Source organism: Dendrobates tinctorius, unplaced genomic scaffold (assembly GCF_039654945.1).
Source record: "Dendrobates tinctorius isolate UK_male_01 unplaced genomic scaffold, ASM3965494v1 ptg000011l, whole genome shotgun sequence".
In the NCBI taxonomy this organism is placed as follows: domain Eukaryota; kingdom Metazoa; phylum Chordata; class Amphibia; order Anura; family Dendrobatidae; genus Dendrobates; species Dendrobates tinctorius.
The window spans coordinates 83,807,897-83,833,262 of NW_027361679.1; the positions used below are offsets into that span (position 1 = coordinate 83,807,897).

Sequence of the window (25,366 nt, forward strand, 5' to 3'; positions counted from 1 at the left end):
GCCGCGCAGGACCCCGTTGGCAGAGGTGTTCGCGCAGACCGGAAGAGGCCGGCAGGCCGGGGAACGCCACCGCCCACGCAAGGCACCTCTGGGAAGGCCGGTGGTGGTGCGAGAGGCGGGTCGGCAGGAGGAGCCGCCGCCGACCGCGCAATGCACCTCTGGGAATGCCGGCGGTGGTGTGCGGGGCAGCGACACTCACGTGTCTGAGGGCAGGAGGAGGCGCCGCCGTCCGCACAGGGCACCACTCGGAGCGATGGTGGTGCGCGCTGGGGGGGGGGCATCGCAAACCAGGGCGTGCTTACAAAAAAAATAAAAATTCCCTTTGGAACTCGCCCTCTCGTGGCTTAAAAGCGCACAGAGGCCATAGCGCGGTCTGCCACCTGGAGCCATGAGTACGGAGCCAGAAGAGCGGCAGCTGCTGGACATGTCTTCAGACGCAGGACACCAGCAGCAACCACGGAAGTCACCGCAGCAGCACTGGAAGAAGGAAACGAAGGAGCAGTCACAACGACACGGCAGCAGCCATTCGGAGTCCCGACGCAGCAAGAAGTCCGGGGGGGCAGGAGCCCCAAAGGACAAGCCGCGTACAGATCCGGGGCCCACGACTGATTCGGTATCCTTCTTCGGGCTGGCGAGTAAGTGGACTACGTGAACGTATATGCTGTATTTAGGGCCTGTCCTCCTTCTCTCATAGGGGAAGAAGTGCACACAGAAGTCCAACCACAAGATTTGTCCACTTTGTAAGGAGGAACTCCCCACAGCATGGGAAAAAAAGACTGTCAGTCCTGCATTGAGCATACAATATGCAAGGAATCCCCAGGGATCGCTGATGACCTTAGAGCCCTAATTGTCCACCAGGTAGAGAACACCGTCAGAACCCTTCAGGGGAAAAGCAAAAAGCATAAGAAACCCAAAAGGAAGGAGGCCGAGTCAGATCCTAGCGAGGAGAGCTGATCTTCTTCAGACACAGCCCTTCCTCGTCATCTGAGGAGGAAGGCCACAGCTGCTTCCCTATAGAAGAGACGGATAGCTTAATAAAAGCTATCAGAACCACTATGGGCCTAGTAGACACCAGGCCTAAGAGGACCATCCACGATGCCATGTTTAGCGGATTGGAGCAGAAAAAAAGGAGGTCGTTTCCCATGAATGATAAAATCCAGGCGCTCATACAGAGGGAGTGAAAAAGGGCCTCCTAGCACCAAAAAGAAAATACCCCTTTGAGGAGCCAAGCTGTTCGTTTTGGGGCAAGGCACCGAAAGTGGACGAAGCCATAGCGAAGGCCTCGAAAAAATTCTCTCTGCCGTTCGAGGACATGGGGACGTTGAAAGACCCTATGGATAAGAAAGCGGATACATTCCTAAAAGTGGCTATAGCTGCCACTTGCACAGCCAGAGCCCTGATGGTGTGGCTGGATGACCAACTAAGGAACAAAACGCCAAGGGGAGAAATCCTGGACTCCGTCCCACTAATGAGAGGAGCAGCGGCATTTCTAGCAGATGCATCTGCGGACTCAATCAGGTTGACAGCCAGAGCAGCCTCATTCTCGAACGCAGCACGAAGGGCTCTATGGCTCAAGTGCTGGACGGGAGACCTGCAAACAAAAGCAAAGTTGTGCTCCATCCCCTGTGAAGGGGAATTCCTTTTCGGGCCTACACTGGACGATATACTCGAGAAATCGGGGGATAAAAATAAATCTTTCCCTAACCCATCCGATTTCCCCTTCAAACGCTTTCGGAGCAGGAAATTTATCCAGAGAAAGCCGCCTAAAAACTCCAAGGACAAGTGGGAAGATAGAAGAGGCAAAGGGAAGGGGTTCATGTTCAGGAAACCGGCTGACAAGAAGCAACCCCAATGAAGATGTCTCCCAGGTAGGGGGAAGATTGAGCCTCTTCTTCCCGGCCTGGGAAAAGATATCAGACAGTTCCTGGATACTAAGCATTATAGAAACAGGTCTCAAATTAAAATTCCACACCATACCCAAACCCTTTTTCGTAGTGACCCCACAGAGGCAGTCGACAGAAGAGCAAGTTGCAGTACAACAGGAGATTCAGACTCTGGTGGAGAAAGCAGTGTTACAGGAAGTTCCCCACCAAGAAAAAGGAGAAGGCTTCTATTCCCCTATCTTCTTACGGAAGAAACCAGATGGGACGTTCAGGACGATGGTAAACCTAAAAAGGTTAAACAAATGTTTAGTGATTCCTCCATTCAAAATGGAGACAATAAAATCCGCAGTAAAGATATTGTTTCCAGCTTGTTACATGGAAGTACTCGACTTAAGACGCGTACTATCACGTCCTTATACACACGGACTACCGCCGGTTTCTCAGAATAGCAGTTACAATAGGGGGAGAAATAAAGCATTACCAATTCAAAACCCTCCCATTCGGGCTGGCCATCGCCTCAAGAGTATTCACGAAAATCATATCGGAGGTTATGGCACATTTGAGAGAACGGGACGCCCTAATAGTCCCATACTTGGACGACTTCCTGGCAGTGGGCAACTCCCTGAGCCATTACAGAAACCAGCTTGAACCAGACTATGGAATCTTTGTCCAACCTAGGTTGGCTACTGAACCTACCGAAATCTCGGAAACGGCTACACATAGAGCAGCTAGCAACAGGGGCAATAACACGGACACTAATGACACTCAGGAAGGCCATGTCCTTGCTCGGCTCAATGACTGCATGCCTACCAGCGGTCCAGTGGGCCCAAGCTCATACAAGAGATCTCCAGTGGGAGATACTAGAGGCAGAAATTTCTCTTCACAGGAATTTAGAAGGGCAGGTAAACATCTCACCCATCACAGCTCGCTCTCTACAGTGGTGGACAGAACCATCCAACCTAGCCAGGGGGGTTCCTTGGGTGATACCGGTCTCTCAGATCCTTACTACAGACGGTGGGGGGCTCACTGGGACAACCAAGTAGCACAAAGAGCCTGGACAGAAAACGAAAAGACAGCCTCCTCGAATATGAAGGTGCTATTAGCGGTGAAGCGCACCCTCCTGTTTTTTCTAAAACCCCTCAGGCCACCACATAAGAGTATTCTCCGACAACAGCACGGTAGTCGCTTACCTAAATCAGGGGGGCTCAAGATCCCGTACCCTTATGGACGTGACAAAATCAATTTTCCACTTGGCAGAGGGGAACCTAGGCTCACTAACGGCATTACACATAAAAGGGTCAGACAACGTGATGGCGGACTTTTTAAGTCTCACACAGCTGAGACAGGGCGAATGGGAACTGAACCAGAAAGTTTTCAATCAGATCACACAACTATGGGGGAAACCCAACATAGACCTATTCGCCAACAAAATGAATCGGAAAGTGAAAATATTCTGCTCCATAGACCCATCCGGGGACCCATTAGCTCTGGATGCCCTTATGATCCCCTGGCACTTTCCCCCTTGCATATGCGTTCCCACCAATAGCCTTAATTCTGTCAGTTCTGAGGAAGATTCGGGAGGACAAAAAGAGGGTAATACTAACAGCCCCCTTTTGGCCGAGGAGGACGTGGTTCTTGTGGCTGAGGAGAACGTCCATCTCCGATCCGTGGGTCCTCCCGGATATCCCAAACTTACTCTCCCAGGACCCAGTACTGCACCCTCAAGCGGAGAACCTACACATGACGGCCTGGAATTTGAAAGGGCTCTATTAATCAATAGAGGCTTTTCCCAAAATTTACACTGTGTTCCAAATTATTATGCAAAAAGAGTTTAGGAGTGATAAGGTTAGAATTTTTTTTGTCATTTAAACTCATTGATGGTGATGTGTGTCAGGGCTCTTTATATCACTGAAAGCAATTGCAGATACCTGTGCAAATTAGTTTGGCAGGTGTGTCCAAATAAAGGCAAGACTACTTAAGAAGGCTGTTCCACATTATTAAGCAGCCTACATTTTTAGCCAAAATGGGAAAGAAAAAGGATGTGTTGGCTGCTGAGAAGCAGCAAATTGTGGAGTATTTAGGTCAAGGCATGACTACAATCAGCATTGCCAAGACACTTCATTGTGATCATCACACAATCAAGAAGTATGTAGCTGATTCCCAGAACACACGTGTGCGTGCTGATAAGGAAAAATTGAGGACTCTTTCCAACAGGCAATTGCATCAGGTTAAAAGAGCAGCTGCAAAAATGCCTTGTCATAGCAGCAGACAAGTTTTTGAAGCTGCTGGTGCCTCCAATGTCCCCTGAACAACAAGATGCAGGGTCCTTCAGAGGTTTGCAGCTGTGCGTAAGCCATCCTGTCGACCACCTCTATCCACTGCACACAAGCAGAAACAGCTCCAGTGGGCCAAACGATACATGAAGACTGACTTCCAAACTGTTTTGTTCACCGATGAGTGCCGTGCAACGCTCGATGGTCCAGATGGATGGAGTGGAGGATGGCTGGTTGATGGACACCCCATGAAAACACGGCTAAGGCGCCAACAAGGAGGAGGTGGAGTAATGTTTTGGGCTGGAATCATGGGGAGAGAAATTGTCGGCCCCTTTAGGATCCCTGAAGGGGTAAAGATGAACTCCATAATCTATGTGGAGTTTCTAAAACAGCACTTCCTGCCATGGTTCAAGAGGAAGAACCGAGCTTTCCGCAGCAAGATCATTTTCTTGCATGATAATGCACCATCTCATGCTGCAAATAACACATCTGCATCTCTGGCTGCTATGGGAGGACAAACTCATGGTGTGGCCAGCATCTTACCCTGACCTCAACCCCATTGAGAACCTCTGGAGCATCATCAAAAGGAGTGTCTATGATGGCAGGAGGCAGTTCACACCTAAGCAACAGCTCTGGGAGGGTATTCTGTCCACATGCAAAACAATTGAAGCACAAACCATCCAAAAACTGACATTCAATGGACGAGAGAGTTCAGAAGCTTCTTTCGAACAGGGGGTCCTATGTGCAAATGTAACATCACCTAGAATAAAGTTTTGACTTGAAAACTGTTTGATTTCATTTTGTAATAAGCTGATAATGCTTATTTCACAAGTGACCATTTTTTTGTTCAAAATAAAAAGGTTGAAAACTCTCTGCTGTGCATAATAATTTGGAACATGCATTTTGAGTGTTTATTTTTAAAAATATACTGTTTTCATAGGCAGTTTGTTCAAAAACATTGCAATATACTAGAATATTAGATGACTGGAAAATAGATGCCCCAATCCCAAAAACAAGGGAGAAGAGACCTTGCACACATTAGATGTCAGGAGATGCCTAGTGGAATACTTAGCGGCAACCAGGGAGTGTAGGAAGGATAGGGCTCTTTTTGTCTGCTTCCAGGGACCAAAGAAAGGGAGAAAAGCATCAAAGAACACGCTGGCGAGGTGGATAGGGGACTCCATAACCTTGTCGTACTCGTCAGAAGGCGCGGACATCCCAGGCAGAATAACGGCCCATTCCACAAGAGTGGTGTCAACTTCCTGGGCAGAGAGAGCAGGCGTCTCCATTGAGCAGATATGTAGAGCCGCTACTTGGTCCTCTCCTTTAACTTTCTTTAACCACTATCGGCTGGACCTAGCCTCCTCCTCAGATCTAACCTTTGGTAGAAGGGTGCTGGCGGCAGTGGTCCACCCCTAAGTCTCTGCAATTCTCTCCATGGTGCCGTCATGGGGGAAGGAGAAAATCGTAGTTACTTACCGATAACTGTATTTCTCCTATCCCATGACGGCACCCGTATATTCCCTCCCTACATGCGTGGGGTGCGCACTTGTTGTAAATACAGTTTAGCTAGAAAGTCACGTGGTGTCTCCTCTACGCAGTTTAATTATAGAAATTTCTTTTTCTTAAAGTGTTGTATTAGTATTAGGCTGAAGTTCCATTAATGCTCTGTAAAACAACTGAGGCGGGAGAGAGGTGCCACCTTTTTATCGGTAGGTTTCCTGTCCCCGAGGGGCGGATCCCCTCTCTCCGTGGTGCCGTCATGGGATCGGAGAAATACAGTTATCAGTAAGTAACTGCGATTTTCTAGTCATAGTAGCTTATAGAAATATATTAACATACTAAGAAATAAATGGAAAAAAACACCTATTTTTTATAAGCATCTTAGGCAAAACAGAGAGCTGGGGGCTGATATTAATAGGCTGGGAAAGACCATGGCTATATGCTCCTTCCCAGCCTAATAGAACCACCTCTCAGCCGCCACAGAAATGGTGCATTCATTAGATGCCCCAATTCTGGCGGTTAGCCTCGGCTCTACCCAAGTGCCACCGCATCGGGACTGTCCCATGACGATCCTAGTATTCATCCAGTCAATGGAGCCCTGTTCAGAGAACGCAGCTCCATAAGTGCCTGTTACACATAGCGATATCGCAAAAGCGTCACCGATTTTGTGACGCAGCAGCGATATCACTAGCGATAACACTACATGTGATACTCGCCTCCGACCGGCTCCCCCGCTGGTTATCGGTGATCGCATGAGATCGGCCTGGTCCATTTCTCGTCGTCGGCTTCCTGCTGGCGCCGACGAGCGAGCCATCGACACGGGCGGAAGACTGTCACCCTCGTCGCGTCTGACAGGTGAGTACGACCTCCGACCGCTGCTGCATCGCTAGTGAGATCTGCCTGTTTGACAACTCACTAGCGACCATTTAGCGATGCACCAGCGATCCTGACTGGGTCATATCATGGTCGGTATCGCTGGTGCATCGCTAAATGTAACGGGGCCTATAGACTGGAGCAGCAGCCACTGCCGGGTCTCGCACTGCATTCTGCTAAAACTTGGCTGGTATGAGCTTAGGTGATGTCAGTAAGGTTACATCAGTTTACAGCAGCTGGTTCTCACAAGGGCAGCATGAGTGCCGGACTGATGAGCGACCATGAGCTGAGGTGATGTCAGTAAGGTTACCTCAGTAGTTCACAGTGGCTGGTTCTCATGAGGGCAGCACAAGTCTGGACTGATGAGTGGTCAGGGGGGAAACTGAAATAGTAAGAAATGACATGGGGTTCTCTTATTTTTACCAGCCAAGGGAAAGCAGAAATCTGTGAGCTGGTCTTACTATGCTAGGAAGGGGAAAATATCTGTGACGGGGTATGCGACAGAGCAGGAAGAGACACCAGGCCGATAAACAAACAATCCAATGAGATTTATTTGAACTGGGGCAACACAAATGAAGGTAATTCTGCAGTGTCCGTATTGAGTCCACAATGAGTTCGCACAAAGGGAGCTGATCCAGGGGGTGCCACCCCTGCAGTCCTATGCCAGGGAAATATAGAAATGGTCCTTGGATGAGTTCAATGAATCCAGCAGATGGGGGACACAACACAGTCCCACGTGGCAGCTTCTAACAATACACACAGTCACCGGGATCTCGCCTCAGCGTAAGATCCCAGCCCTTTTGCCGGTCAGCACACAACTGACTGAGTCTATTATCCTGGGATCAGCCCATCGATGGGGGAGGATCACATCAACTTTTAACATGTGACTACATTGAGAAGTTTCCAGAAGGTATCCGCTCCATTCAGTCTTAAAGGTTTTGTGTATTGGAGGAGTCCCATGCTGAGAATAACCAAGACAGAATCCCCCACTAGATACAGTACAAGTGAGGTGGACCTAGGGCTTATTACATTACAGTCCAGGAGCACAGGCTGGGGGAGGGACACGCTGTTATAATATCCATGGACCTTCCCAGTCTATTATCAGCCCCCCAGCTGTCTGCTTTGCCTTTGATGGTTATTAAAAACGGTGTGGGGACGCTAATAAAATGACATGGGAGGTGTCCCCCCCCCCCTAGTTTTAATAACCAGCTAAGGCAAAGCAGACATTTGGGGACTGATATTAATAGGCTGGGAAGGACAGTGAATATTTGCTCCTTCCCAGCTGTGTGCTTTGCCTTAGATGGTAATAAAAATTAGGGCTGACCCCTTGTAATTTCTTTAAAGGAAATTACTATTGGTAATAAATGGGGGGGGGGGAAAAAAAACGTTTATTAGTCCGAATAGCAGGTTTTTAATAACTAGCTAGCTACGGGAATGCAGACAGCTGTGGGCTTATTAACAAGCTGGGACCTCCCATGGTTATTTGGCCATTCCTAACCTACAAATAACAGCATGCAGCCACCCCCGAAGTGGTGCATCATATTCTGGCATTTAACCTCAGCTCTTCCTGATTTGCCCTGGTGCAGTGGCTAATTGTTTCTGGGTTTAGCAATGGAGAAGTGTCAAGTCACACACTCATTACTAACCCAGTAGTAAAAACAAAGACTAGTATTGATAAAAGGTGTGATGGTATAAGATGCATGAAATTCATGAAAGGGCTTGTACCTGAGTTTTGGTGAATTGTTTTAGCTGTCGTGTGCCACCTCAAGATTTATTCCAATCAGTCTACATTTGTGTCATAAGTCCTTGTCCCACTTTTTCTGATGTTAATTATGAGGAATTTGTTGGCTGCACTCATCCACATCCTCTTCTGGGTAAGCTCCACCAACTTTTCGTAAAGCAGGCAGAGTTTCCAGGCCTGGAAAAAAATAAAAATACAAAACTTTTGTGCAACTTGGAGTAGACTAAAACTGCAAGTTTTCAAACTATTTTCCTGCCAGAATTCAGGTAAAAAACCTTTGAATAAGGGCTTTAATTCTCTCCAAAATGAAGAATATGGGCAAAATCCTGAGTTTAGACCATGTTGCTGTGCTGTGTTTTTTTGTTTTTTTTTTTTTGTTTTTTTTTTTTTATTTTACCCATATCTTTTTTTCTTTTACTTTTTTACAGCCCCCTCAGCAATCCTCAAGCGAAATGGATCCTGATAGTGTTTCTTCATCCGAAGAAGAAAATTCTGACAGCGACAAGGTGACTTGTTAAATCAGATATTTGTGCATATTGTTACGAACCAGTGCTGGTCTTTAATAGACAATTGTTCGCCAATCAAAAACAAAATGTAAAATATCATATGGAGGTCGGTAAAGGTAATTTTGAGGTATATTACTATTTTGTCAGAGCGGACGATTGACTGCAGCTCATCAATAGTCCATCAGGACAGTCAGTAGTCGCTCCATTGGCTGCAGTCTGCATGTGGAACTGCAAGTCACGTCACTGGGTATATCAGCACATACATTGCTGTGGGAAGGGAGTATCCTTTCTTTTTTTTTTTCTTTAATTGGGGTCCTGAATTGGTTAAAGGGAACCTGTCAGTAGTTTTGGCTGCTCTAAGATACGGCCACTGCCTTATCTACGGCATTCTATAATGCTGTTGATAAGCCCCTGATACGACCTGCAAGATAAGAAAAAATGTTTTGTTACGGTGGGGGAAGGGGGGGTTCGATGGGTGCTCCCGATAATCAGCCGTTCAGTGCTGCAGCTGCATTTGTCGTGGCTGTGTGACAGTCACAACAAATGCATGGAAAGTCTTCGAGAATGCTCCCAGTGTATGGCGTTGGCTGCGGCGCCGGTGTCATGTGAACAGCCAATCGTTGTGCTCAGCAGCTCTGCTAACGTAGCTAGAACGCCCCCTTCAGAATCACTGAGCACACTGATTTCCTGTCCACATGACGCAGGAAACCACAGCCAATACCAGACACTGGAACATCGTCAGAGACTCACCGATGGACCCAAGGAAGAGAAGTACAGCATGGTTTACTTCTTTATAATAACCTGCACACAGGGACATTAAATTACTCAAAGGGATCAAGTACTTTAAGGATGTAAATTTGTGTTTGCTACGTAAATATTTTATTGCTCTATACAATGTACTGTCCTATCTTATGTGGTTGAAGGAGCACTTAAATCTGAACGAAAATGAATACAGTAAAAGGTTAGAAGTTTTATATTTAGCATTCTGATCTTGCGCATGTTGACTTTAAAAAGACCGAAGTTCTTTAACCTCCATCCCAGCCACACTTTTCAGAGTATAATCTGTGCCTTATGACAATTTATGCGACAATGATATAATGGTAATATCGTTGATTGTCATTTGCTGGCAGTTCATTAGTTGGGCATTCCATGTACAATACATATAACAGAGATAAGGGACAACTCTGGGCTCTGTAGACAGTACGGAGATGGTCAGATAAAATGCTGTTGACTCAGATCTTGGCCATTGGTGCTGAATATAGTGCCGTTATACACATCAGCATATTTTATAACATTCCCCGACCCTTTATTGTGGACTCGCAAACGCTTTTTCATCATCAATTGACAGGAGGCACATCAGTTTTTGAGTAACGAGCATGTGAGATAACGGCCAAGGTCTCTTAATAGTATTGTTTCTGGCTTCTCTGCTGGACACCATTCCTCCCTGGTCATTATGGACCAGTGACAAGTGGAAGTATTTCAGCTGACTGGCTATCACCTTGGAGTACAATTTTTAAAGGGGTTGTCTGGTGTTTCGAAGAAAGTCTGGTCGGTCTGTACACCTTGCCTGCAGTCTCGATTCTCTGGTGTTCCTAGTCACCTTAATAAAAGTGAATTGAGCGAGGCAGAGCACGTATAGTCAGAATTTGGCCAGAACTATGCAAGTCACATACTTGCGTTAACCCACTTTCACCAGCAGCACCAAAGAATCCTGACTGTGTGCATAGACTGACTGCAGACTTTCACCAGAAAACTCTACAACCCCTTTTAAGGTCTAAATTTATTAGGAAGATAAGACTGTAAATACGGTACTGCAGACATTCGGATCTTTCCCCGGTTTATGTAAAACTGAATATGTGAGCTTGGAAGCCCTCGTGAGGAAATGCTGCTCGTGAGGCCACAGATTCTAAAGGGCAGAGGACATGCTTTCATTAAAAATGCTATATAACTAAACTACTGAACTGTAAACCTGTGTAGACCAGGGCTCTTACAGTTTTTTAAGATGTTTGGTTGCCATCTCAAGGTCACCTAGCTCCTTGTCCTACTGAAGCAACTCTGTTCTGAAAGAGTGACGCCAAATCCTCAACATGCAGTATAATCTCAAAACTTGACCTAAAATTCAGCCGGAGACAGGTCAGCAGATAGCTCTATGTTATAGTCAAGGAATGCCATTGCCATGACACTCATTGCATAAAATGTACCTCCTGCAGGGTTATTAAAGGGCTTGTAATCAGTTTGGTAGGTATCCCTTATCAGTGGGATAAGGGGATACCTTCCCAATCGCTTCGGGACTGACCGATGGGACCTCCATCTATTAAAAGAATCTGGGCTCTGTCAAATTCTCTAGAAGGCCGTATTAGATAGTCAAGCGCAGAGTTTAGGTGGTCTGTGGCACTCTCATTAACTATGTATGGGTCAGAGATGCGCATGATTAACCACCACTCCATTCACATGTTTTGGCGATCGGGATCATTTGCTGCTATTAAGTGAGGTGTATGGTGAGACTAACCTTTGGTATAAAGTAATTTGCCGCTTTTCTTTGAGCTTTCATAATAATCTTTTCTAACTTTCTCTCTAATGCTAAGCGATCTTTCAATTTGGAATTTGCCAAAAAACATGTAGTCTGGTATTCGAAACTGAATAAAAAGAAAATCTGTCAGATAACCCAAGGAGAAATTTGTAAGTGTTCCATTGTCCAATAGAGCTTTTTAAGCTCTGCAAATTGCTCCTATTTATGTGGGAAATGAGAATGCCCCCTCCTCCCATTTCACCGGATCTGATGTACTGTGTTAATGATCATCAGAGAGATTTTCATAGAATCGTAGAGTTGGAAGGGACCTCCTGGGCCATCTGGTCCAACCCCCTGCTCAAAGCAGGATTGGCTAAATCATCCCAGTCAGATGTCTGTCCAGCCTCTGTTTGAAGACTTCCATTGAAGGAGAACTTGCCACTTCTCGTGGCAGCTTGTTCCACTCATTGATCACTCTGTCAAAAAGTTTTTTCTAATATCTAATCTGTGTCTCCTCCCATTCAGTTTCATCCCATTGCTTCTAGTCTTTCCTTGTGCAAATGAGAATAAAATTGATCCTTCTACAATGTGACAGCCCTTTAGATATTTGTAGACAGCTATTAAGTCTCCTCTCAGTCTTCTCTTTTGCAAACTAAACATTTCCAAATCCTGCAATCTTTCCTCATAAGACATTCTGGTCGCTCTTTTCTGAACTTGCTCCAGTTTGTTGATGTCTTTTTTAAAATGTGGTGCCCAAAACTGGACACAATATTCCAGATGAGGTCTGACCAAAGAGGAGTAGAGGGAAATAATGACTTCACGTGATCTAGACTGTATGCTTCTGTTAATACATCCTAGAATTGCATTTGCCTTTTTTGCTGCTGCATCACACTGTTGACTCATATTCAGTCTGTGATCTATTAGTATGCCCAAGTCTTTTTCACATGTGCTGTCACTTAGCCCTATTCCTCCCATTCTGTATATGCTTTTTTCATTTTTATTGCCCAGATGTAGTACTTTGCATTTCTCCCTGTTAAAAACCATTCTGTTAGTTGCTGCCCACTTCTCCAGTTTATTTATATCTTTTTGAATCCTCTCTCTCTTCTCTAGTATTAGCTATCCCTCCTAGCTTTGTGTCATCAGCAAATTTAATCAGTTTACCCTCAATTCCTTCATCTAAATCATTGATAAAGATGTTGAACAATACAGGGCCCAGGACAGAGCCCTGTGGTACCCGACTTGAGACATTCTTCCAACTGGATGTGCAGCCATTTACGACCACTCTTTGGGTCCGATCACTAAGCCAGTTATTAATCCACCTAACAGTTGCCTTGTCCATTCCATACTTAGTCATTTTTTCAATAAGGATTGTATGAGAGACTTTGTCAAATGCTTTGCTGAAGTCAAGATATACTATAGCTACAGCATTTCCTTGATCCACCCAATCAGTGATTCCGCCATAGAAGGAAATTAAGTTAGTCTGGCATGACTTATTAGTTACAAACCCATGCTGACTCTGTTTAATCACTTCATTCTTATCCAGGTACTGACATACATGTTGTTTAATAATTTGTTCAAAGATCTTTCCTGGTATAGAAGTCAGACTCACCGGCCTATAGTTGCCTGGGTCCACCTTTTTCCCCTTTTTGAAGATAGGAACAACATTTGCTCTTCTCCAGTCTTCTGGCACTTCTCCTGTTCTCCAAGAATTTTCAAAGATTATGGAGAGGGGTTCAAAAATTTCTTCTGCTATCTCCTTCAGTACTCTGGGGTGTAATTCATCTGGACCTGGAGACTTGAATTCATTTAGGTTAGCTAAGTGTTTCCTCACTATCTTTCTGTTTATAGATATTCTGGATTCTTCTATTCCCTTAATAGGACAGTGAAGAACAGTTGATGTTACATTTCCTTTCTGAGAGAAAACAGATGCAAAATAGGAATTTAAATGTTCAGCCTTCTCAACATCCTGTCTTACCATTTCATTATTTTCATCCTGTAAAAATCCTATAGCATCTTTGACTTTTCTTTTACTTTTGACATATCCCCAAAATCCTTTATTATTGCTTTTGACATCTCTTGCAAGCCTCAATTCATTTTCAGCTTTAGATAATCTGATTTGTGCCCTGCAGTTTCTGCAGACAGCATTATATTCTTCTTTAGATATGCCTCCCTCTTTCCATTTTATAAACATTTTTTTTTTACTTTTTAGCATGTGCTTAAGTTCTGTGTTCATCCATCCTGGTTTCCTTAAATTCTTCCTATTCTTCCCTCTTTTCGGAATTAACAACTGTGCTTTGAGAATTTCATTTTTCAAGATTTCCCATCCTTCCTGGACATTTTTGTCTTTAAGGATATCCAGCCATTGGATCCCTCCAATTCTCTTTCTGAATCCCTTAAAATCTGCCTTTCTGAAATCTAACCTTGACGTCTGAGTCTTCACAGGTCTTCCGCCTCTAGTTATCCAAAATTCTAAAATAGCATGGTCGCTACCTCCTAGGGTCCCAGCCACTTTTACCTCCTCAACCATTTCCTCCCTGTTTATAAGGATTAGATCCAAGGTAGCAGTTCCCCTTGTTTTCTCCCTTGCCTTTTGGAAGATAAAGTTGTCAGCAAGAGAGGATAAGAATTTCCTTGACCTGTTAGTTTTGCCTGAGAGAGATTCCCAACAAATGTCTGCATAGTTGAAATCTCCCATGACAACTATGTCCTATTTTTTGGAGAACTTGGCCATTTGATGCATAAAGAGTTCATCCATATCTTCAGCTTGCACAGGCGGCCTGTAGTAAGTGCCTACAATGGTGTCCTTTCCATTGTTCTGTCCTTGTATTCTTACCCAAACAGTTTCCACAGAACTCCCAGTCTCTGAAGCTTCAATCTCTGTGCAGATATACGCGTTTCTAACATACAATGCGACACCTCCTCCTCGTTTATCAAGTCTTTCTTGCAAATAAGTTGTATCCTTCTAGTCTTGTATTCCAATCATGTGTATTGTCCCACCAAGTTTCAGTGATTCCAATGACACATTTCTTTTCCTGTGTTAGTAGTTCCAGTTCTCCTTGTTTGTTGCCCATGCTTTGTGCATTAGTATAGAAACACTTTAGTTTGTGATTGGTTTCTCTTTCTCCAATATTTTTATTAATTAGATTCTTTTGTCTTTGTTCTTCCTTTCCATTTCTAATAGCCGAGTTCTCAATAGCATTTGCCAGGTGTATGGCTTTTTCTGGTCTTTTGCTTCCCTTCCCATGTTGTTCTAGTTTAAAGCTCTCCTTACAAGTGTATTCCGTAATCCAGAAATGCAAATCTTTGCTGACGGCACCATCGACGTAGCCAGTTGTTCACCTGCAGAATCTTATTCCACCTCCTTTTTCCATGGCCATCCACTGGGAGGATGGAAGAGAAGACCACCTGCGCTCCCAGTTCTTTCACTTTCTTGCCTAAGTCTTCAAAGTCTCTGCAGATGGTTTCCTGGTCATTTCTTGCGGTGTCATTTGTCCCCACATGTAGTAGCAGGAATGGGTAGTCATCTGTAGGTCTGAAGAGTCCTGATATCCTGTCAGACACATCTTTAATTTTTGCACCTGGAAGACAGCACATTTCTCTTGAAGTTATATCCGGTCTGCAGATAGCGGCCTCTGTTCCTCTCAACAGGGAATCCCCCATGACCACCACTCTCCGTTTCTTCACAACATTTTTCTTTCTCCATCCAGGAGGACTCTGAAGGCGTACAAGGTTGCTGTTTGTTGGCAAAGTCTTATCCTGATGTATTTCTTCATCGTTTTCCTGCGTGAGAGCCTGGTACTGGTTCCTGAGCAGTATGGGTGCTGACTGCCTCCTGATCCTCCTGCTTCTCTGGGTCACATGTCTCCATTCCTCTGTTTCTTCAGGTGCACTTCGAATTTCTTCTCTTTCTGTAACATGAAGAGATAATTTTGCTCTGTCCAAGAACTCTTCACCTTCCTTAATGATCTTCAACGTAGCTAACCTCTCTTCGAGATTTTGCAACTTTTCCTCCAACAGGGACACAAGCTTGCATTTGTGGCATGTGAAGTTTGGCTTTTCCACTGGTAACTCTGTGAACATGTAGCAAGAACTGCAGCTCACCAAATGGCTCCTGGCCTCTTCCATATTGAGATTTCTTAAAAAGGATGAAAAATGAGCCGGTTTTCCGATTTCCACTTTTCAGCTGCAACGGCCAAAACCCAGTGATCGTTGAGCTCGTGGAGACTCTTCACTTATCCCAGAAGGCACTGGGAATATGCAAATGATCTCCTCAAGACTCTTCACCTGGTTTGAGGGGATTGTAGTCCATATGTCTTTGACTTAGATGGTCCTGCAATATTGCCCAACTGCCGTAAGTTTTATGGTTAGGATTCGGAAATTCTAATGTGGTTTGTGTTTGGGCATGGTCAGACCCTAAGGGAGTTTGATAACCGGTAAAGGAGTGGACGATGGCTGACACCCCCTTATGATATTTGCCATGTAACCTAATGCTTTATTTGCTTTATGTTGCTGCCTGATATACTGTTATTACGTGACACTGATACAAAGCATTATGATTCTTTTTTCCATTTCAAAGTTTTATTGATTTTTTTTGATTAAAGAAGTTAGCATAAAATAAGTCAAATGCAGACTATAAGAACAAATAAGTAAATTTTATGAGATTTGTTGAGTAACTGGGATAAATACAACGATTTAAACCATACGATTAATGCTATGGTTTGTAATCTATATATTTGGCACTACACATGCCGCAAACCCTACAGCGAAGTCTTTTATGCATTTTAAAACATTTTGATATTTAAAAGTGACTTACTGGTAACATAACTTAGTTTTGTCTCTTCTAAAGAATGCAAATCCTAGTGGACGGATGTACAGTAGGGAAAAATTTTTTTTTTTTTTTATTCGTTTATTGAACCTCAGAACAAGAGAAAATGTATAACATACATATTTGCTTACGGTAGTGAGCATTATACAGAGCATACACATTTCCATCTATTGAGTACAAAACAAGAATTGTACACTCTTATTGATAAACAGGATGATATATACATAACCCCTCAAGCATACGCAAAGAACAGGCTGTACATTATGAAGCATGTACTGTATGTCAGTCAGATCTCACAAGCCTTTATCGTGTTACTCAGATAATAAAATCTAATTATAAGTTCATAAGCTACAACTACATCAACTGTTATTTACTATTTCGCAGCCTAGTATCTTACATCATATTGTCTCAAATGCGATGTCTCCACCTTGCAAAGTAAGATGAGAGGAATTTCAACTCTCCCAAATCTTTTCAAATTTACCTGGGCATCCCCTATTTTGATATAACGTGCGCTCGTATAGAACAATCGAGTTTACCAAGTCCATCCAGATTCTAAGGGAGGGACATGAACTTCCCATCCACCGTAGTGCCAATACCTTCTGTGCCATAAACTGCGTCTAACGCAGAAAGATCCCAACATAGTGACCTCAAATCTCCTCGTCCCATACCCCAAACAAGCAGACCAGTGGTTCAAGAGGGACAGGGACTTGCACCAGGGATGACAAGAACAATGTCACCTCTTTCCAGTAATGTAGGATAGTGGGACACTGCCATATCATGTGAATAAAATTTGCATCTGGTGAGTGACATCGCAAACATTCTGATGATTGAAATCGACCCTTCCTAAAAAGTCGTGTCTGAGTCAAATATAATTGGTTTATTATATATAACTGTATCATTCTGTTATTAATAGATGGTGATACTCTGATCAGAGACTCCAGAATCTCTTCCCACTCCTCTCCCTGCGTATCAGGGTTGAGTCTTTCTCACTTCCCTTTAATAGAGCTTATGGCAGATTCTGCTCCTGGAAAAAAGTATTTGGTCAGCCACCAATTGTGCAAGTTCTCCCCACTTTAAAAGATGAGAGGCCTGTAATTTACATCATAGCTAGACCACAACTATGGAAGTCAAAATGAGAAAATAAATCCAGAGAATCACCTTGTCTGATTTGGCAAGATTCATTTTGCAAATTATGGTGGGAAAATAAGTATTTGGTCACCTAAAACATGCAATATTTCTGGCTCTCACAGACCTGTAATTTCTTCAAGAGGCTCTTCTGTCCTCCACTCATTATTTGTAATAATGGCACCTGTTTGAACTTATCAGTATAAAAGACACCTTGTCCACAACCGCAAACAGTCACACTTCAAACTCCGTTATGGTGAAGACCAAACAGCTGTCGAAGGACACCAGAAAAAAAATTTGTAGCCCTTCACCAGGCTGGGAAGACTGAATCTGCAATAGGCAAGCAGCTTGGTGTGATGAAATCAATTGTGGGAGCAATAATAAGAAAATGGAAGACATACAAGACCATTGATAATCTCCCTGATCTGGCGCTCAACGCAAGATCTCACTCCGTGGGGTCAAAATGATCACAAGAACGGTGAGCAAAAATCCCAGAACCACACAGGGGGACCTAGTGAATGACCTGCATAGAGCTGGGATCACCGTAACAAAGGCTACCATCAGTAACACACTACGCCGCCAGGGACTCGGATCCTGCAGTGCCAGACGTGTCCCCCTGCTTAAGCCAGTACATGTCCTGGCCCGTCCGAAGTTGCTAGAGAGCATTTGGATTATCCAGAAGAGTATTGGGAGAATGTCATAGGGTCTGATAAAACCAAAGTAGAACTGTTGGGTAGAAACAAAACTTGTTGTGTTTGGAGGAGACAGAATGCGGAGTTGCATCCAAAGTACATCATACCTACTGTGAAACATGGGGGTGGCAGCATCAGGCTTTGTGGCTGTCTCTCTGCAAAGGGACCAGGACGACTGATCTGTTTACATGAAAGAATGAATGGGGCAATGTAAAGTGAGATTTTGTGTGCAAACCTTCCATCAGCAAGGGCATTGAAGATGAAACGTGGATGGGTCTTTCAGCATAAGGATCCCAAGCACACTGCCAGGGCAATGAAGAAGTGGCTTCGTAAAAAGCATATGAAGGTCCTGGAGTGGCCTAGCCAGTCTCCAGATCTCAACCCCATAGAAAACCTTTGGAGGGATTTGAAAGTCTGTTGCCCAGTGACAGGCCCAAAACATCACTACTCTAGAGGAGATCTGCATGGAGGAATGGGCCAACATACCACCAACAGTGTGTGCCAACCTTGTGAAGACTTACAGAAAACGTTTGACAGCTGTCATTGCCAACAAAGGATATATAATGAAATATTGAGATGAACTTTTGTTAATGACCAAATACTTATTTTTCACCATAATTTGAAAAATAAATCTTGCCAAATCGGACAAGGTGATTTTCTGGATTTGTTTTCTCATTTTGACTCTCATAGTTGTGGTCTACCTATGATGTCAATTACAGGCCTCTCATCTTTCTAAGTGGGAGAACTTGCACAGTTGGTGGCTGACTAAATACTTTTTTTCCCCACTGTAGATAGAAATTGTATGTCTCAGCTTTGAGGTCTTCCTTTTTAACTAATGTAACTACTGTCTCAATAAGTAAAATAACAGTTATGCTGTATAATCGTTTTGAGTGATAGATATTTGTTGCATTATATCATGTTGAAAAGTCGCTGCTGTTTCTTACGGCAGAAATCAAAAGCTACTCCTACACACTTGGGAGGGATTGTCTGCAGTCCCTGTCTCCGATATATGAACAAATCTGGTTGTTCGTATCAGGATGTTGATTAGGCCGTAATGTCTAGACTTCTGGTTCGGGGACACCAAACTTTTGCTGATATTCTGGTCTGCAGCAGTTCATGATGGTTTTGGGGCTACTGGAACTGCCTGGAGAGGTAGCTGGAGGTTGTTTGAGTTCCAGTAGGGCTGGAAATCTAGCTTGCGGCTCAGCTTCGCCGATCAGTTTGCAACACTAAAAATCTTCTCTATTAGTCGTAGCTGGGTAATGGAAAGTTTGCTATGGAGCTATAAAGAGTAAAGAGAATAAGCAGCTCCAGGGGTCCATATGGCAGCAGATTATAGAAGAAAGATTGAGGAGCAGATTCCCGCACATCTGCTGTGGTTGGCCACAGGGCTGTGAAGTCAGTCGGAGCCCATTGTGGTGGAGTCTGTTTCATGGAAATGTCAGAGTCAGAGGTTTGCCTTACCAACTCCACAGCCCTGGCAGCATAGTAAGATTACCATATGATTGTAGTGAAATGACACCATTTTGTTTCCTTCTGATGTAAAGGCAGTAGGTTACAATGTCTCATATGGAAGTCTCTATGCTTGGAGGTTTCATACCCCTTGTGGACAGAGCCTCAGCCACCTCCTATTCATTCACTACCTGGATATGGCATATGCCACCAACTGGAACCTACTGCAGTTCTTGACCTTAGATGTGGGACTCTCATAAATTTATGTTGAATTGAGCACCCTAACTGTACACCCTCACACATTCATTATTTTGTATTAATATTTTTATTTTCCCAGGATTTCACCCCAGAAAAAAATCAACCCCGTGCCAAGCAAAAGACAACAGCCCCTAAAAGAGAATCCAAGGTCAGAAGTACCACTTTTTCACTTTGGCACAGCATCGTTATTAATCTGTCTGAGTCTACAAATGTGGCCTTTTTTTTCTTTCCCTTCCCAGATAAAAACAGATTCTGATGAAAAGTCTGACTCCGAAAGTGACGTTAGGAAACGCTCATCATCCTCATCTTCATCTTCATCATCTTCCTCATCCTCTGCTTCAGAGAAACCAGTTAAGAAGCCAGTGAGGACCCCAAGGGCATGTTAGTAAACCCCACTGAGAAGTAAAGCTAGCTGCCAAATTCATGACAAATTGTGACTTAATTATCTTTTTTGTATTGTTTTACAGCAGGAAAAGGTACTAGGCCAAAAGTATTAAAGCCTAAAGCTGCGTCTCCTGAAAGTTCTAGTAGTGATAGGTAAGTAAAATAAAGTATAACCAAAAAATGGCACCTAATAGTTTAAAAACCTTGGGTAACTTTTATAAGTGATGGTCACCGCCATTGTGCTAACAATCAGTGTGTATTCCAGTAAGGAGCAGGCAAGGACGTGTGTGTCTGCGTGTAATATTTTATTATTTTGTTATTTAAACACACAAAACGCTTATGGTTTGGCATTTCTGTAGTATCACTATATAGTGTGCATGGAATGGTGGGCACCACAGAATATGATGTATTACACAGCTGGGTGCAACGCTGCACTGAAAGGGTTTATATGATCAGAAAAAAAAAAGAAAGACACACAGAAGGAGTGCACACCAACAGAAGATGTGATGAATATGTACAACTATATTAGACACAAAATGCCAGACAGACCAATGTGCAAATTAAAATTACATTAAAAACAAGTGAGGACAAATTTGGGGAAGTCAACATGGGAAAATGTGTATGAAATATTAAATACAAAAATAAGTGAACATGTATCCAATCAATATAATATAAATACTCATAATGTAGGTATAGATTTACCCCAAAAATGGTAGATATAAACTATTTGTCCTGCCGAAAAAACAGGACCCTCTTTTTGTTGTTGTGAGATTAAATTTATCTGTTCCAAAATAGCAAGATGAAAGTGATTCGGGATGCCATAAATCTCTTGATCCGTTGGTTAGTCCAGAGCATAAAATTGTATTTTTGATCACTTAAACGTTATCAACAGATCTTCAATATATCCATATTGTTCTATTGAAGCAAATGTAAAATCAAATGCTTCCTTGTGACTCCTTCACCAAAGGGCATGATTAAAGGCCATTACAAAATTAGAATTGCTTGTTTCTAGACTGTGTATAAGGCCTAGGTCACATGTTCAGTATTTGGTGCGTATTTTTCATAGTTATTTGCAAGACAAATGCAGAAGTGGTGACGTGTTTCTATTATATTTTTCCTCTTCTGCTTTTGGCTTACAAAAACTGATAAAAACTGACCAAATGCTGAATGTGTGGACGTGGACTTGGGCCCCTTTCACACATCAGTTTTGGGTTTTTTTTGCCATCAATTACAATCTGTCGTTTTGTGGAAAAAAAAAAACACTGATCCGGCGAATGATGCCGCTGGATCCGTTTTTTTTCTCGTAAACTTGTATTGTGACAGATGGCCTCACATTTCGTCCTCCGGATCCATCAAAAAAATTTTTGGCTGGCAGCCGGACACGACGCACAAAGCAACGATTTTTTGTGTCCGTTGAAAAATCGGACAGCGCCCATAGGCTTTCATTCTAGCAAACGACTGACACAATCGACAGAGAGGACCTGCAAGGAAGAATGGCAGAGGATCCCCATATCCAGGTGTGAAAAACTTGTTGCATCATTCCCAAGAAGACTCATGGCTGTACTAGCTCAAAAGGGTGCTTCTACTCAATACTGAGCAAAGGGTCTGAATACTTATGACTATTGTTGAGCATTCCGATACTGCAAATATCGGGTATCGGCCGATATTCGCTGTATCGGAGTTCCGATACCGAGTTCAGATATTTTTACAATATCAAATACTGGAATCGGAAGTTCCCATAATGCAAAGAGCCAGTTGTGTTAGCCATGTTAACTAATGGCATGGCTGTGATTGGCTGCAGAAATGATGTCATCATGATGCGCGGTCTGTGCGGGCCTGCCGGGGGTCTGTTTCCGGTATCGGAATCGGCGACACCCGATATTTTTGGGATATCGGTCCGATCCGATATTTCCCTATATCGGAAGGTATCGCTCAACACTAATGACCATGTGGTAGTTCAGTTTTTCTTTTTTAATAAACTTGCAAACATTTCTACATTTCTGTTTTTTTTTCAGTCAAGATGGGGTGCAGAGTGTACATTAATGACAAAAAAATGAACTTTTTTGAATTTACCAAATGGCTGCAATGAAACAGAGTGAAAAATGTAAAGGTGCCTGAATACTTTCCGTACCCACTGTATAATACACGGTGATACATGTGTATTTTGCCTGTTAGGAGGATTAATGGAATTCTCTTATCAGAACCTGCCAGAGGTGAAGATAAAGATGGAACGCTTAGGAGGCTAGTGTTTGGGCCCCCTGCCTACCATGACAATGCAGTAGCACCCCTTTGAGTGGTGAGGATTGTTGGAGGCCACATAAATGCACCTGTCACTAGTAACAGCGGCATCAGGGGGGTTAAGCTGCGTGGTGTTTTTCGCTGGTGTCCAGCTATATGTATACATCTGTCATGGAGCACAAAATGACAAGTGCTTATGATGAATCTGTGTCATATAGCGTTGAGGGATCAAGACTACAATTGCTCTTCAGATATCCATTTCACAAGTGGTAAAATGATCATCCTTTCCTTCCAACTGCTACAATCAAAAGTTCATAGATCTTAAATTGTTTGCTTGAACCACCCAAGCAGTTTGTCTCTTAACTTTCCTCCTGTTAGATATCCCCAGCTATGCTGCAAGTATGCAATGGTTACCAACTTAACACACACTCACACACACACTTTCCTCCCTGAAAGTATTAATCGTGTACCCTTGTCTGTCTTCGCTTAGTGACAGCTCACCAGATCGGATCAGTGATTGGAAAAAGAAGGATGAGGAAAGGCAAAAGGCTCTGGAAGAACGTCGACGGAAGGAACAGGAAGAACAGTTGCGTCGGTTAAGGGAGGAGGAAAAAGAAGAGGAGGCTAGAAAAAAGATGGAAAAGAATGAAAGAGACAAAGCAGATAATGAGCAGAAAAGCAGCAGCAGTAGTGATGATGAACAGCTTTCTAAACCTGTCAAGAGGACACATTCTCATTTTGATTCTGAGAAAGAAAAGCCAATAAAAAAGACCAAACTTTCTTCAGGAAATGCCAAGAAAGTGAGGCGACAAAGGATGTCGGATTCTGACAGTGAGAAAAAGGTTAAAATTTAGAGTTATTAGAAATGATGGGTCTGAATTTCATGGTGAACAAATACTCCGTATGGCTTTTGTGTGCTTGTCTAAATGTATATTATTCTAGGGCTTATTGTATGTAATGCTATGTCTTTCTCTTCTAAGGTCAAGACTGTTAAAAAGCCAAAAGCATCAGCTCCTGGGAGGAAGCCAAATAAGATGGAGAAACGTGGCGACAGACCAGTGGGAAGGTTAGAGGAACATCTGGAGAAAAACCTGGATTATATTCTAAAATGCAATTTTGTTTTTTAATATATATCATTCCTAATAAATCCATAGACCATCAAAGAAGGAAAAAGCTGCAAAGAAACCTGAGGTTATAAGTGATAGAAAAGTTGAAAAGAAAGGTGAGCTTGATGGAGTCAGGTCTGTTACCACATTTCATAATACAAACTATATATAATTGGATGTGATGAAGCAGGTGTACTTGCTTTGAAAACCCAAGGTAGAATGGTTCTATAAGTCTAAACTCCATCTCAGCCAAACTGGCCTGACAGCTGCTCAGTGTCCCTACTGCTGCGGATATCTCACACTGCGCGGTATAAGCGGACTTGGTCAGCTTGTCTTCAGTGTCCCTACTGCTGCGGATATGTCGCACTGCGAACACGGTCAGCCTGTCTGGGTGTATAGAAACTCGATTCACTTGGACTCCATTGGCTCTCGCTCTTTAGCTCTGCTCCTCAAATGCTCGTTTTTATTAAACAGCAATTGTAATGCGAGTTCTCAGAGTAAGTACCTCAGTTTCATCTGGTTAAATGTATGTGTTTAAAAAAAAAAAATACACATATTTACACAATGATCTTGTGCCCTCTACAGAGCCTAATGTTGAAGAGGAACTCCAGAAGCTGCACAGTGAGATCAAATTTGCCCTTAAGGTGGACAGTCCGGTGAGTTACAGGGAAGCTCCCATTAATCGATTAATAGCCTATTTTGACACTGTATATTTATACATTTTGTTATTCGTCCTTCATAAATCATTGTGCCGGCATTACTTTGTTTTCCTCCTACGTAGGATATACAAAAATGTTTAGAAGCTCTTGAAAAGCTGGGAAGTCTGCAAGTGACTTCCTGCATACTACAGAAGAACACAGATGTGGTGGCTACACTTAAGAAGGTGAGAAACTGCGGTACAGTTTGACCTATTGGGTCCTTTTTTTATTGGGGAATTCTGAGTAAATAAGTATCCAATGTAGGACTTTTCTTTATTAGTGTCTCGTTCATCTAGGTAGCAAATAAACATTTATTCCTGCGGCATCTGTGATTTCTCTCTCACCCATGACAGCACCACGGAGAGAGGGGATCCACCCTTCAGGGACAGGAACCTACAGAAAAAGGGCGGTACCTCTCCTCCGCCTTCAGTTGGGTTCCTGTCCCTGACGGAGGGACCCACAGGATGGTACCTGTGCATCCAGGAGTCCGGGGCCGGCCTGTCCGGCTATCGGCAGCGGGGAGGCCCCTGTCGCGGCAGGTGCGGTGCCCGAAGCCGCCACCGCCGGGGCCGATGCGGGTTGCCGGGTGAGCGGGGGAGGAGAGACGCCGGAGTCACCGCTCCGGAAAGGAGATCGGGGCTCAGCGGGACCCGGTGGAGCGTGGGCAGCGCCATGGTACGGAGAGTACCAAGATGGCCGCTTCCCCGGAAGTAGAGCAGCAACTTCCGGAACCGGGCGCATGCGCAGGAGCGCGCTCCCCGACCAGCACGTGCAGGGGGAGCGGTGACGTCACGCGGCGCCAAGTTTAAAAAAGGTGAGGCGCAGAAACTCCTGGCTGGAAGCGACCCTAATAATGGAGGATAGCGACCAGCAACAGGAGCAGAGGCAGCAGCTGAAACAGCAGCAGCACCACCAACACCACCACCGACAAAAGGAACGAAACACAGAGCGCCGTTCCAGCAGTCACTCCACGCAGCGTAGTACGTCAGCAGCGAGGAGCAAAACGCCACCAGGAGATCAGCCAATACTGGACCTGACTCCGTCTCCCGAACCGGTACCTGCAGCCGCGTGCCTTTTTTGGGGTAAGTGATCTTCGTGAATGTCACCCTTGTAATGCAATCCCTCTCCCTTATTAGGGAAAGAAGAAGGCTAAAAAGAACAGGGAATGTCCCACTTGCACTAAACCCCTACCGGTATCATGGGAGAAAAAATTATGGGAGTCCTGTACAAAAGAAATTGTTTGGAGACTCCGGATTTTGCATCTGACCTAAGGGCCGCAATTAAATCAGAGGTCCAGAGT

The 25,366-nt window shown here is 43.9% G+C and overlaps 1 protein-coding gene across 2 annotated transcripts in view; it reads left to right on the top strand.

The window, feature by feature from the left end:
- Positions 1-25,366, top strand: part of HDGFL2 (HDGF like 2) — an 86,512-nt gene that overhangs the window by 25,856 nt on the left and 35,290 nt on the right. For both annotated transcript variants that reach the window (XM_073543993.1, XM_073544002.1), the window contains exons 5-13: positions 8,702-8,779; positions 19,720-19,788; positions 19,880-20,021; positions 20,108-20,177; positions 22,753-23,104; positions 23,243-23,328; positions 23,417-23,484; positions 23,954-24,024; positions 24,150-24,251. In XM_073543993.1, coding sequence (XP_073400094.1) covers positions 8,702-8,779; positions 19,720-19,788; positions 19,880-20,021; positions 20,108-20,177; positions 22,753-23,104; positions 23,243-23,328; positions 23,417-23,484; positions 23,954-24,024; positions 24,150-24,251 — 1,038 coding nt within the window. The remainder of the gene's footprint in view (positions 1-8,701; positions 8,780-19,719; positions 19,789-19,879; positions 20,022-20,107; positions 20,178-22,752; positions 23,105-23,242; positions 23,329-23,416; positions 23,485-23,953; positions 24,025-24,149; positions 24,252-25,366) is intronic.